Below are 16,043 nucleotides of genomic sequence, written 5' to 3'. Positions count from 1 at the left end.
CGGGATGTTACGCGGAGTTTTCGCGGCGTATTTTACATTATTACATATTGCTGGTCATAAACCTATAGATACAAAACAGAAAACCAAAAGAAGAATGAAAGTGAAATTAAAACATATGAGTCAACCGGCCACACGCGAAGTATCCGTACATATTTTAAATATTTATACGCGCGTTCTTCGAACAAACCTGTTTTAGTGGTTTGTCGGGCATTGCTATTGGATTCGAATAATTATTAACAGTATCGAGAATTATCGCGCTCATGCTTAATACATTAGTCAATATGGTGGAATAATTCTTGTTAAATTAATCAAAAATAATATTTATCACGGAATTGTTGAAAACACAGTAAGAATCTATTATTGACATACCATAATTATATCGCTGAATATCTTCATTTAACATATTTCTGATCTAAAGAAAATTCCAGTTCACCTAGTTCACGCAATAGCGTCTATATTATATAACGATTATTTTCCTGGCCGCGAACTGACCCTGATACCTTGCGGGTTGGAATGCAATGCATTAAAGTGAGGCCACGCTTCCACTGCTGGAACGACGGCTTAATTAATTGTTCAAAACTTTATACTTTTACATATTAAATGTAATTTAAAATGGTTTGGCCAAAACGTATATCAGGATAGGGAAAACAATACTTTTATGAACTTAATTATAATTGTACACAGACAGGAATATGGAAATAATTACTAAATATGAGAACATAGCCTTTAAGTACAAACGCTCTGGCGCTGGCAATCCTCTGAAAATAAAAGATGCACGCACAAACTGTATTGAAGTCAAGAGTTGAGTGTAAAACTGTTCTATCTATCAAGCCTTTTCATTAGAGATAAAATTGTTTCATGCTGAACACGCAGTAAAACAGTGTTACAAAGACGCGGTCATGTTTCCAATGTTATGGTGGTATGCTCAAATCAGCCTAATGGACTAAATGAAGTGTATTCATTCGTGTCTAGCCGCGGGAAATTTTATTTGAATTTTATTGGACACTTACAAAGGTCAGGTAAGGTCAAAAGTGACGTTAAACAGCTACGCCGAAAAACTGTATTTACCTTCCTAGCGGGAAATAGAAAATACCCGGTAGTCCCCGGCAATGCACCAAGTCATACAGATGGTTAAAACAAATTAAATGTGCATGATGTTTGAACACACATACAGAAGAACGTAATTATGATACATGCAGTGATCTACTTAAATGTGCAGGATATATAGGGTATTTGCTCAATGTCCCTATGTATGCAACTGCTATCATAAATGTTATGAACTGACTTCATTCGTGTAAATAATTTTTTTATTATTTGTGTTCCATTTTCGCAATTTTTTTTACATTTGGCACACTGTACAGTGTACTGCAAAGTGAATAAGGGCATCGATTAGCAGATTGGTAGCGGTGAAATCAATCGCTGAGAAATCTCAAGCTTAAAATGGTACTTATTATGAAAAATTAACAACATATTGTGTTCCGTTTTAAAAGCTTTCCGATGATTGAAGCGCTTACCCATTTGTCAGTTACCGTATCTCGCATCTTTTAATGTTTCATGTAAACACGTACGGCATACATTAGCTGCCTTTAATTGTCCGTTTCTATGAATTGATTTTGACTTTACAAGCACGCCGTAACATACTGACATATGATAACCGAACACTCATTCAAAAAGCCCCCGAAAATACGTCTTGACATTATAGAGTTTAATTCTGCGCCCAATGCAATTCCTTTTTAATGCCCTCCATCATTAAACAGGTATGTGTACATACCTGATCATTATATGACACGTGATTTTTATACTAAATCTAATAGAGCAATGCTCTGCAAAAAATGAACAATCGGTTATAACTTTAATTATTTGAAGGAAAAATATTGATCATTTTGTTAAATTAAGTCTCAGTTTAATCTTTCATTACGGTACAATACTCCGCACAAGAAGCATGACTTCGAGAGAGTGGTAGCACTGCTTAGTTTTATAAACCAGACATTTTATAGGCGATATCAGGGTGGGGGCGAATTATACAACTAGTTATCGAACATTTTAAGTGGGGATTTTATTCGAATTAAGTCGCATGATAATAGAGCATTTTGTTGTTAACTAAAATTGATGAAGCAATCATAAATTTATCATACTTTATATGCCAACAAATACAACGTGCCCCATTTTGAAACTGTGTGTATATATATATATATATATATATATATATATATATATATATATATATATATATATATATATATATATATATACACACACGTGTTTTACTTGTTTGGTCTAGTTATAAATGTGTACTTATTTTCAATGTGGAGAGTACATTGACAATATATGGTTCGTTCACCGAAAACCTTATTAAAATGATGCGAGCTATTATCGGTATTATTTACAAACTTTATGGTGCGAGTAATTACTTTGTAAACCGTTTGCTGTTTAGACGGTTTTACAGTATTCGCATACTTGCTAATCAAAGTGGTAAAACAGAATTAATCAAGCGTACATGCAGTTGTCTATCATTGGTTAATATTACGAGGGAAAACCATGACTGAACTTTTGAAAGTCATTTATTGTCAAACTGGAAACATCATTCACCAAACAAACATCACACATTCCACCTATAATAATACATAGTTGACAAAATCACACACTGAACATGTATGCACACAATGCATACAACCTTGAAGTGATGTCAAGTATATGTATCAATATTAAACATCATAATGAAATAGAAAAACTAAGTCATGAGGTCCATTATCCTAACACTGAACATGTATGCACACAATGCATACAACCTTGAAGTGATGTTAAGTATATGTATCAATATTAAACATTATAATGAAATAGAAAAACTAAGTCATGAGGTCCATTATCCTAAGGTACGTACTATAGCGATTGATGGCGGTTAAACATGAACAGGACCCAAGTCTCTTATGTTTCTATTATATATATATATTTGAGCATGTATATATGAGCATATAACCAATGGAAACAATGCATGTTTGCTTACATCAACGGAAATTTAAATAACATGCTTACAGTTTGAAAACAGTTTTCTGCAGTTGTACATCAAAGAAGAATACTAGTAAAGAAACTGAATTGAAAACATGAAATTACATAATAAATAAACAAACACAAATAAGTTAAAGTATGTCCTTAAAAGTAAATCAATAACATTGGAACAAAAACACAATCAAAACATATAAATAACATTATGACAGAGTCAAACATGTTGACTAAAACAAACTGTGTACACTAAGTGGTAATTCTAATATGACAAAAACACATGCTGTACTGGTGTTGTGGAATAACAGATGACCCGGGAACCATAACGATCAGATAACAATAGATAACATCAATAAACTATGCAAGATCAACAAATCAATCAACAATTATTTACATCTGAAGAGAATGCCCAATTATATATGCTTAACCCTTACCAAAACTAGGGACTTTGACAAAGCTCTTGAAGTTAGAGAATCGCTTTATTGAAAAAGTTTTCTTTTCAGTGTCAACATAAAAGTTTTGATTGTAATACAATACCAGAGCTTTTAATTATTATTGAATTGTAACTGGTCAGTAATAAAACATATTCACAATCGCATTTTGACCTGAAGACAAATGGGATTTAATAAATCTACTCAACAGGTACAAACAGAAATTCACTGAACAAAGGAGTTATGCAAAACAAAAGCATATTCTTAAATTGCTGCTCCATTTAAATAGCAGCACTTATATGTTAAGACAAAATGTTAAATACAACAATGAACATCATTGGCAACTCTTGCTTAAACAGTTCATGCTCGTGGGAGCTAAAACAGTTTAAACACATTGAACAATAAAATAAACATAAAAAAGCAACATTAATAAAACATACAGAACAACTGTTAAAGAGACTTTATTATAATGCATAAGACACTGAAAGTTGAATGACAAGTTTAAATGAGAGTAAACAACTAAAATAATTGGATAAATGAAAATCACTGATAATACCTTCACAATGGTGCACAGGTAACTATTTACAATATGTACAAAACCATAGAGATATTTGTAAAACAGTATACCCACTCCAAGACAAAAGAAATCTTTAAGATGTCTGTAATGGCAAAGATCAAGCTCAAGCTATCAAAAAGCTTGATGACGACCCACATATTCCTATGGCACAGTTGTAAAGCATTGACAATCAGTTTTTATTACCTCAAAGTATGCCATTTAAAAAGTAGTTGTCTTGCTTCAGCTCACAACAAACCCTCTCATGAAGGTGAACTTTTTTGTCATGTTACATGTATGAATGGCAGTCGGAATTTTGAACTAAAAATATGAGCTTAACATTGAAAGTATCCATAGTTTTTGTGCTTGACATGTACTTTAATATCCGTAAATGAATGACAGTTTAAAATTTAGACTTAAAATATGATCTTGACATTGAAGGTATCCATATAGTTTGTGTGCTTGACATGTAATTTAATATTTGTAAATGAATGGCAGTTTGTATTTTGAACATAAAATATGATCTCGACATTGAAGGTATCTATATGGTATTTGTGCTTAACATACCGACTCAAAGTGGGGAAAATTAGTGCAGTTTCTTTACAATCATTCAGTGCATGGTCAAGCTATACAGTGGACAAGACTTTAGTTATATTTATTCAACTAAGTCCTCAAATTTTACTATTGACCTAAAAGCAAAATCTTGAAAGTAAAGGCATCCACGTAGAACTGGCATGTGACACAGCATCTGACATAGGTTAGCATAAGTTAAATAATCTGGACATGTTTCAAGACGAACAGACAGACTAACCAGGCAAACTAGTTCCCATAGCAATCCCTACCTTCTGGTAGTAGGGCTATTTTTAATCTGTTTAAATTAAATGTAGAAACTGATCAAATTAGCAGATAAACAATAAAAAAGATTGAAGGACAACAAACATTTTCCTCACATTTTAAATATTGATCTAAGTGAGTGGTTATCAAAGGGATCTACCAACAGACCTAAACAAAACAAAATATGTTTATGTCTTTCGTAGTGGGCATAATAAAAACTGCTCTTGGCTGTAGAAATTAAGTCAATACAGATATGCAAACTAATCATCTAGCACTTACTTTTTAAAATTATATTTCACAACAAATAAACTTTTCTAGATATGTTTTATGTCCACAAAATAAATGCATATAATTATTGAGCATAAAATAATCATGAAACAAACATGTTATACTGCAGCTTTATATTTGTGAAATATAAATTCAAAATACTGCACTTGCAATCCAACACAAAAATATTTGAAGCCGTTTCAATTTTAGTGCACATGCATCAAAATTTGTTGACAATGATGAACAGCATTTAAATTAAAGACTACCCATTAAAAAACTTATCATAATTTGTATTCCTCTTTGGAAAAGACTGCCTTGCCCTTTTAATGCTTGGTCCTTTAAACATTACAATAAAAACTTGTCATGATAAATTAATCACAATGATTTTATTTGTACCAACCAGTTCCCAGAATATGTCAGAAGTAAATAATAAAAACATCTACAGAAATTCCCTGACCATAAAAGCAGTCGAGCTGCCTCTTACATTCTGTAGATGAATTGTTCACTCATGTTTGTTGAATTTTGTGGCCTGCAACAAACAGACCATGTAAATGGCATCAAAAAGATGATGATTCTACATCAAGGCTAAGTGTTTAGAAATACAATCACAGGTTTTCAGCCACGTTTAAATAGAAACTACAATGTAGCTCCAGTGTGCACTGCACATCCATAAAAGGCAATAAGTGTTTCTTACATAATGTACAACAGTAAATAAACTATGGCTATGCCACTTTATTTAATACATGTATCGGGAAAGTATTTCTCAAATATGTTGTATTTGCCATCAAGTGTACTAGGCTTTCTATGGATAAGATATGTGAACATGTTAACAGTAACTATATAAGAGAATACTATGTCATGCCAAAATAATAAAACTTGGGGTACAGACATTTCAGATCAAGTTTATTTCAATGGTTAAAAAAATCAGTTGAAAAAAGACACTTATTTTGTTTGCTAGCATTTGCCCTAAGAACTGTTTAAATTATTTGTTTGAAAATGAGTCACATATGACAGTAATAATAAGATTGGTATTATAATCACACAACATAGAATGTTCACAAGTAAAATACTATAAACTACAATAAGAATAAATTCTAACAACAAACAAAACTAATGAAACAAGAACAAGAATCAATGTGAAGTTTAGAGTCATTCACTGGGTTGCTTGCACAGGGGCATGGGTCATAACTTTAGGCTGGAGATTACAGTTCTGGGGCTGTATGTACATGCCCAATGGTGCAGGGGCAGTGGAACCATATGCCCCTGTGAAAGGGACCCCTGCACTGTACATGATTGGGTATTGCATGCTGCCAGGGTACGGTGCACATACTGACCCAGGACCTGTGGAGAAACAAGGAGGCATGCTATATTTATATCCATCACCAGGGTAACAGTTGCTAGGGTTATACTGTGTACTACAACAAACAGAAGAAGCAGGCAGCTTGCCAACACCAGAGTTGTGGTTGGCTGCAGGCTGGTCAGCCTCGCTATAATTACCACCACAAGCAATGATGCTTGGATCATGCAGAACAGGATTTTTGGGTAAGAAGCTTTTAGCCAGTGGGTTAAATGTGGTACAACCATTAACGGTATTATGTGCTGTTGTACTAGGTGCATGGTAATTTGCCCTATGATAGGGTTTAGGAGGCAAGAAGGGTACAACAATGGGCTCCCCTTCACACCTGCTCTTTTCTGAGCTCAGCTGGGACAGTAGGGACAGGTAACGAGGTGGAATCTCCTTTATTGGCTTCACTAGCTTCAGGTTTCGATACATGTAATATTTCCGTTTTCCCTTTTGCTTAGCTCCAGCTTCCTCATGCATGCTACCAGCCATGGGGTGTTCTCCCTCCCCCTCCTCCTCGTGAGCAATATATTGGTCGAGCTGCTGTTCCAGCTCCATGGCCGTCTCTTCCACCTCCTTGAGGCTGCTGCCATCGCTATGGTGACTGCCCGAGCTTTCAGTGTCACAGCCAGAGTCATTGCTGTCTAACATCTCTTCATGAGAAGCAGCAGGGCACATTACACCTTGTACACATGGAGACACTGCCTTGCCCCCCACTGGCAACTCTTTCATAGTCTCGTTAGAATTTTGAATGACAGATGATGAAGGCAAAGAAAGAGATGTGTGGTTACCGTGGTTACTGGACGCTGGATCTGGCAGCTGGGTCTGGGACCTGGCAGGGGGCAGGGCGTACGTGGCTGGATGGTTGCCGTTGACCTGGTCGGCCATCAGCATGCTGCCAGGGGACATGTAGCCCGTGTTGTTCATCTCTACTGTTGACCAGTTGGAACCCCCTTGGCTGAACACGCGGTAGTTCTGCAACAATTACCCGTAACACATAGTGAAGTTAGAAAATATTCTAAGATTTTATGTTATATCATTTATTACACAAGAACAAATGATCAGATTCAGAAAAAATGATCAGATTCCAAAATAGCAAAATTTCTTATAAACTCTTAGTAGTAATGCCTATAACTCTTTTTTATTTTATGTGCATATGACCCATATCTAAAAAAGAAACACAGAAAATCATCAAATTTTAAGTTTTTTTATCAATGCTGAAAACCGAAAAATCAGCGAAATAAAAAAAAGAAATAAATTTTGCACAGTAAAGGTCATGGAACTGCTATGGGCAGCAATTTCTTACCTCAATATGTTATTGAATTGTAAAGTTTAAGCCATCTGAAGTTTAAGCCGCAGATAAAACATTTATTTATAGCCGGATTACAAAAAAGCCATAGGCTTATTGAAACAACAAAGTGCTTGAGAAGCACCAGTCCTTGGTCTAGTTTAGAGAAATCTTAACAACTCTGCCGCAAGATCAAAACAGAGACTCCTTGGGCTTGGCATGTACCACTTTCACTATGCCATGACAACTTTATGTTAGTAGAAGTGACATTCTGTAGTGTGCCCCCTTTCACCCAATATAAAATCCCAATAATGTCTTAATACAGTATCTATAAATAAAGTTTCACTGCTTTTGCTTGATTTGTTTGATCAAGTTGAAACCATTTACTTTTCTAAGCTATGTTGATCTAGACCCCAACCACCAATTTGGTCAGGAAAGACGTTTTTTTGGTTATAAACTCTGGTACTAAAGTAATCCGAATGATGCTAGTTATAATTTGATTATATTGACAAGACTTAAGACAAAATATTCCTTTATCTTGTTCACACTGCATATCTACAAACCCAAATTAAAAAAAGTATAGTTTGAAACACAAACCTCAACACCAAGGTTGAAGAAGAAACGTAGGGTGTTCAGTTCTGAAAGTAAACACATGCACATAAACTCCAATGATCAACCATGAAATTATTCTCATTTCAACAGATGCACAATATTACAAATGATATCCTAATTTAAGAATTATTGAATTGAAAAGTACATATATTACCACATCAGTACATGTATATCATTTGTCAATGAACAATCAATAAATATAATAATATTTAAAAATACAAAATGTGTTTAGACAAGTTTGATGGTATCATACTTTATATTGGTAATAACAATTACGTAAGAGTCCCATTTGTATCAAAAGGAGACACAATTTATCATGAACTTTTGAGTTTGTGTTATTTAGATGTTGATCAAGGAAAAGGTTTTGATGTACAGCGATTTTCCTCTTTCTTTATAAAGTACCGGTAAACGGTACTTTCCCAATCAAGCAAAAATTCCCAAATTCCCAAATCGGCATCTGAAAAAATCCCAATCGACGTCCGAATTTTTTCTCAAAACGACCGAAATTTTCGTAACAAAACCCAACTTTCGGCGGGCGAACAAAGAAAATCGTATAGTTGTGTGTAACCACGCGCTTGATTAATTTGGGGTTTTATTATTCAGCGCGTGCAATCAATAGTGTCGTTACTGTTTCCGGTTCTTTTGTCAGGCAGCCAGCGTACTGTTTTATGTCGGTTTGTAACCTTGCCTCTGTGGAAAGGGTGTTCAGTCTAATGAACAATCTTTGCACAAACAATCGGGACCGTCTATCACACGACACATTGACAGCACTAATGATGCTGTGCAGAGAGGTATGCCAGCAACTGATAGATGATCAAACATCAAAGATTGTTGAAATTTTCAAAAAAATGAAAGACACAGACATTGCTTAACAAGAGATTAAAACAACTTGTAATTGATTTTGTGTGTTCTTTATAAGATTTTGTTATTTATTTCAACTTAATTACTTAATGGTCATTAAGGCACGCCTGCAAATGATTCTTTTAATGGGTATGTTCAATTAAGTATGAACTGTATGATGTATTCAATAAGACCCAAACTTCACGACGCGATTTTCCCAATTTAAGGATTTCACGACTCGATTTTTTCCCAATTTTGAAGTTTTCACGACTCAATTTTTCCCAATTGGACCGGTACGGGTACTTTTCCCAATTGGACAAGGAAAATCGCTGATGTAATATATGTGATTTTATGCATCAGTAAATTGCTATAATCATAAAATAGAAACCCATAAATGCTGAGTAACTGCACGATTGATTTCACATTGCAGAATGTTTTAAATTGGAAGATTAGAGTTACAATTTTTGTCTTCTTTACGATTGAACACATTTGGACAATTTGGATTGTCATCTTTACCTGGTTAAACAGACATTAGCTATAATGTAGCAAATGCTGAATACAATTAAAGAAACCCTAAGGCAGATTCAACATTAAATGGAAATGCAAAATATATTATTTACAGGAATTTTATTTTATTTATAATTTTTAAATACAATTAACACAATCTATTTTTAGGCTTAACACTCAAACCCTTTCAGAACAAGAGTTTTTCGTTCAGAGACATATGCCAAAGTAAGGTTTTGAACTAGTTGGTACACTTACAATACAGTTCAAGGCCTATGCATATGTGAAGTATCGAGCCAATCGGTCAATGCATTGACATGTAATTGATCAGAATTTTTTTTCACACTTATTGTGACAGTGACCTTGACCTAGTGACCCCAATTTCAATATGGGTCATATACTGTACAAGGCCAATTCACATGGGTAATATCAAGCCAAGGGGTCGATTAGTTGAAGTTATTGATCCAAAACAATTTTCACACTAATTGTTACAGTGACCTTGACCTTTGACCTAGTTACAACAATTTCAATAGGGGTCAACTACAGTCCAAGGCCAATGCACACATTATGTAACAACTCAATTGGTCAATTTGTTGACGAGTTATTGATCAGATACGAACTGCCAAAAGACTGACCAACATCCAGCAAAATAATATATACCTTCTTCTTTGAAAGTGTGCATAATAAAGTCTCACAGAAAATATTACTCAGCAAATTCACCATGGTTCTTTGAACAATGAATTATTGCTACAACAATGTGATTGTAACATTTGTTTGGCTAACCTATTGTAAGATTGCTTGATTTGCATACAGATGAAATAATTTAGAGCATAATTAAAAGACTGGTTTTCATGACGATCTGCTAAAAAACCTTCTTGTCATTTTCTACTATCCTATAAATTTGATTATTGAATTTTTTTTTTAGGTGGGTTACACATATTTTTATGAAAGGCCATCAATTTACCAACTATCATCAAATAGCAGTTTTATTCAATGATTATGTACATGTGAAGTGATTCCCACTGGTTACTACGGCAACACAACCTACCAGGCAGGTCCTTGCCGTGGGTGTCCTGGGATGGCTGACAGTTGATGTTCACGTCCTTCATGGAGATGCTGTCCAAGTGGGGAATGCACACGCAGGAATACGTCTGGTTGGCGTTGGTCACCAGGGGAGCACTGTAGGCCGGGTATACCCCGCCCACCTCCTGCCACTGGACTGGGTAGACTGGGGTCTGCTGGCTGTACGTCTCCATCAGGCCACTCGTCAACATCTGATCAACATGGAGGTTAATGAAAAATCACGAGTATTTAGTGTTTATATTTTTTATTGAAAAACATGCCACATCCTAGATAAACCTGGCTTAATTCATCATGCTAATCAAGGACACTACTACGCTCTTTTATGGCATTTTTTTTTAATGAAAAAAAGTCTCTGGTAAACTTAAATCCAGTCTCGGCGGAAAATGTCATCCCAGATAACCCTGTGCGGACTTCACAGGTTAATATGTGATGGTACTTAATGCACATGAATTAAGCAGTTTTCCCATAGCAGAGCTCGGAGAAATTCGTATTTCTATGATTGATTATAATGATCCTACGTGTGTCAGCACAGGAAATAAATATCACAATTCAGCAAAGAACATCAATTTTTTCATTTTCTTTCCGAGTATATAATTAGCGTTGTAATGCGGGTTTTATTTTTATTTTATGCAATTAAAATGTATAAAGATCATACACAGATCTTATTTATAAAACACCATATTTTCCTTTAACAAATGCATAATGATCAAGTCTCATTTACTTGCTGTGATTTGTAAATTGACATTTGCAACATTATTATCACCAAAGATCATGTAATGCGGTTGATCAGTAGGACTCGTATAGTTACAGGTTTATAGGGAGTTCTGCTGAATTCTTAGGTTATTTTTCTCTCCCTTTTCTTAGCACATGTTTTAAAAATAACCAGCAGTTCATTTTCAATTAGAGGAAGATTAATGACAATGTATGTATTTTAAGAATGAAGTCTTTGCATCCCTTACCGGAGTCTGCTCCACTTTATGCCTGTAGTCTCCTTGGTAGACGTAGCCAGATGTATACTTGTAACTGGATATATTCAAAATGAAAATAATCAAACCAAATATAAAAGTCAAGACTAAGAATCAATTTAAGGAAAAGGATTAAAATGATAATACAATACTAATGAAACCAATAAAAATAGTTTATAATACATCACTACAGAGATAGTTTTTGTATTGTTATACATTTTTTCACAACACCAGAAATTTAAAACTGATGAAATCCCATTTTTATGGACAAATGAACAATTTTGCCATCATAGTGACAATATTTACGTTACTGTGGGTAATCCAAGGCATACATTTGCATAAAATACTATCGTTTTGTGACATCCAATCGTCTTCAACATTTTTGGACACAATGCTTTTATCAGTAAATGAATGATTTTATATTACAAAATAATTACTCTTATACAAAAATATACATAAAGTACAAACCAATTATAACAATAAATACTTTAATGTGTTTCATTATGCATGCAGGATCAGTTACTTTTTACATTAATTGGATTAACATAATTTGAATACATGTATGTCTAAATTTCAATCAAATGTACCAATGTAAAATAACATTTTAAAAGAATTTTGTAATATTATCTTATCTTTAGGTTTGGATATAAAAACAACAAAAAGGGAATGTATTATGTATGAAACAAAACTCCCAACTGTATGAACCGATGGTGAAATGTTAAAATTGTTGATGAATGGAAAGTGCTTCAACATCCTCAAGACGATAGAATTCCAGCTATTTATGGCCAAACAGGCACCCATTAATTCTGGTTGCTGGTGCACACTTACTTTGCTGGGGGTGAAACACTGCCAGGCTTTATCATGGACATGCCACCTGTGTAGGAGACTGTCTGGTTACTGTAGTAACCATGGGACAGAAACTCCTCCCTTGATATGGGCGAATCCTGAAAAAGAAGGAACGGTGATTAATGTTATCGTAACCGCTACCAATGCTTGGTAAGCCCGTCCTACATACAGTATTTGCATATGTCTCTTACCCCTTCACCTCTTAGATACGTATATTGACTATATTGACGCATTTGTTGTCCCTCAGAAAGTTAAATTTTATTATAGGCCTTTTTAACTAAATCCAAGTTTTAAAGGTTTCAGTTCCAACCCTTATGTACTTATGAGCAGCAAACAGCATAAAACCTGAACAGACTGCCAGTTACTCGTAGGCTGTTCTAGTTTTATGATGTTTGCAAAAGCCATTTTCACAAGCTGATAATTTAATTATCATTGAGACACAAAGTTTAATTTAAGTTTTCATAGCTCTTACAGTAATTAACCACAATAAAATGCCCCAACCAATTATTTCAGCTGTTCAAAAGATACATTTGTTAAAGCAAAGGGACAAACATTATACATTTAATCACAAATAACAAGCAAATTAGTTGAATTGATATCCCCAGCCAATACGCTTCTGGACACAGAAGTGTTATATTTGACACTCAAAAAAGCATTTTTTCAAGATACAAAGGGCCATAACTCCGTTATTAACAGATGGTGTACAATGCCATTTGGCCTGCATCATTCTCTAATCAATATATATACGCATACCAAGTTTCAATGAAATCCGCCAAAGCACTTCTAAGATATGGCTCCGGACACAAAAGTGCCGGCCGGACAACGCCAAAACAATATCCCTCCGCCTATGGCGGGGGATAAAAAAAGTTGGAATGTAAAATAAATATATTTTATATTTTTTAAATCATATTTAACTAAAATCTCTTCATCTTTAAGTTTTTGTTATGGATCTGAAAGTGTAAACTGGATGATTTCCCAAAGTAGCACAATTAAATAATAACCTACCAGATGTATCAAAGTGTAAAACTCTTGCTCAACTATAACAATTTGTCAGGTATAAGGCACAAAATCAACAGACTTACTTAAAGGGGCCTTTTCACAGATTTTGGCATGTATTGAAGTTTGTCATTAAATGCTTTATATTGATAAATGTCAACATTGGATTAAAAAAGCTCCTGTAAAAAAACTAAATAAAAAATATGCCCCCCCCCCCAAACAGGGCTTTGAACTAGTGACCCCAATTTAAATAGCACATGTGAAGTATCAAGCCAATCTGTAAATTTTTTGACGAGTTATTGATTGGAAACGATTTTCACACTTATTGTCACAGTGACCTTGACCTTTGACATAGTGACCCAAATTTCAATAGGGGTCATCTACTGTCCAAGGCCAATTGGCATGGGTAAAAACAAGCCAATCGGTCAATTGGTTGACAAGTTATTGATCAGAAACAATTTTCACACTTTTTGAGACAGTGACCTTGACCTTTGACCTAGTGACCCCAATTTCTATAGGGATCATCTACTGTTCAAAGCCAACGCACATGTGAAGTATCAAGCCAATCGGTCAATTTGTTGACCAGTTTTTGATTGGAAATGATTAAGACACTTTTTGTGCCCGTGACCTAGAACTTTGATCTAGTGACCCCAATTTCGGTAAGGGCTATGTACTGTCCAAGGACAATGCATATTTGAAGTATCAAGCCAATCAGTCAATCCGTTGATGAGGTATTGATCAGAAACCATTTTCATATTTATTATGCCAGTGACCTTGACCTAGTGACCCCAATTTCAATAGGGGTGTTGGGAATTCAGGCCTGATATTAAGGGCTGAAGGCCAGGCCTGAAAAACTTTGGTCGGGGGTTTGGGGGACGAAAATGATTTTGAGCATTCTAAAACCTATTTGTAAGGCTCTCAGAAAGCCTTTAGACTCTGAATGATTAATTTATTTTATACTGAAAATCAATGCTGTCTGACACATATCTTACATCTCTGGCACATAACTGCTTTTGGGTGTTGGGGGCTCTGTTTCTGATAAAAATAAATTCAGTATCATTCTCTCATTAAAATAAACAGAAATCATTTACTTCTGATCAAAAAATGATTTGTTTTAAGACAATGTACTTAATATAAATTTTGTAAACATTCATGTTCCTTGCACCCAAAAAAACTAAACTATCATAATTAAGTCATACAAGTAACACATTGTCAACTTATTCAAGTATATTTCAAACCAACAGCATAAAAAGTTTAGATACACAATGACACATATAATTCAATATATGACTAGTTAAAACAGTTTCATTTGTTGAAATATAGCTGCACAATGTTCACTTATAATTTGACTACCTAGGTAAGAGTTGAAGCAGAGCTACATAATGAGTGCAATTCAATGCATGACTAGTTAAAAGAGCTGAAGGCTCATTATTTCAATATATGACTAATACAAAATTGAGGTACATCATATCCTTTAAAAAATTAAATATGCAAGCAATTTCAATATTTAAGTGCATATACTTGTAGTATTAATATTTGAGCTACTTTGCTATGTTTCATTAAAAGTCTTGTCAAAACAAAACCAAATAGTTAAACCCATTGACTTTTTTTGACATGTACAAGGGTTATGTACACTGCATTCATTGATTGCACATAGTTGTAATTCAAAGCAACACTAGTCAAAAGAGTTGAACGCTTGTGGTATCAAGAAATGACTCAGTTGTTAACAAGAAGACAAGGAACATTTGAGTATTTCAATACAAAACAACAGTTAAAACAATTGATAAACTTGTAACATACATTTTGTCCTTAGGTTATGTACACAAGATAACTACATCGATAGCACATTGATCTAATTAAATGAATGACTAGTCCAGAGGCTGAACACTTCCAAGTTATCAGTAAATGACTAGATAAAGAATAAAGGAACATCTAATTATTTCAATATTTAACAACGATTGTTCAAACACTTGATAAACTTGTAACTAACTAACTAAGATGATGTACACTTTATACATTGATAGCATCAATCTCAAACCAATGGCAAACTAATTGCATCTTGAAATCATATGATGCCTTTGAAAAATGAGTTTGATTACTTAATCTTTCTATTTGTTTATATCAAATGGCTTCTTCTGATGTTCATTCCTTGTTCCCACCAGTCTGTACACTGTCAAGTTTGTCAACATGGTCTTGCCTCTGTCTTTTAGCTAGGTGCTGATCATATCCACGGCTGTTCTTTTGGAGGGTGGCTTTTGTGTGTTAATGGTCAGTTCTTTGCTGACCTGGTCTTTCTCCTGTTTCTTCCTCTGAATAATGTGACGGTATTCTCCACTGGCATTTGTAATGTTCTGCACCATTTTAGCCTGGACTGGACTATACAGTACATCTGCTCTGGCAAAATACTTCACTGCTGATTGGCCCGATGCTTTTAATAAGGCAAATATACATAAAACTATTATGAATGATATTATAACATCAG

The 16,043-nt window shown here is 34.4% G+C and overlaps 1 protein-coding gene across 2 annotated transcripts in view; it reads right to left on the bottom strand.

Annotated features, from left to right (window-relative positions):
* Window positions 1–2,543: 2,543 nt before the first annotated feature.
* The window catches only part of LOC127880156 (OTU domain-containing protein 4-like), a 183,025-nt gene continuing 169,525 nt past the window's right edge, over window positions 2,544–16,043 (bottom strand). Inside the window, exons 12-17 of one of the 2 annotated variants that reach the window (XM_052427390.1) lie at window positions 12,548–12,663; window positions 11,714–11,777; window positions 10,720–10,945; window positions 8,313–8,353; window positions 7,219–7,402; window positions 2,544–6,426 (exon numbers count right to left, since the gene is read on the bottom strand). In XM_052427390.1, coding sequence (XP_052283350.1) covers window positions 6,239–6,426; window positions 7,219–7,402; window positions 8,313–8,353; window positions 10,720–10,945; window positions 11,714–11,777; window positions 12,548–12,663 — 819 coding nt within the window. In that variant the 3' untranslated portion in view covers window positions 2,544–6,238. Of the gene's footprint in view, window positions 7,403–8,312; window positions 8,354–10,719; window positions 10,946–11,713; window positions 11,778–12,547; window positions 12,664–16,043 lie in introns of both variants that reach the window. The other variant, XM_052427389.1, reaches the window with a different exon arrangement.

Source organism: Dreissena polymorpha, chromosome 4 (assembly GCF_020536995.1).
Source record: "Dreissena polymorpha isolate Duluth1 chromosome 4, UMN_Dpol_1.0, whole genome shotgun sequence".
NCBI lineage: Eukaryota > Metazoa > Mollusca > Bivalvia > Myida > Dreissenidae > Dreissena > Dreissena polymorpha.
This window is presented reverse-complemented; position numbering and strand designations above follow the sequence as displayed.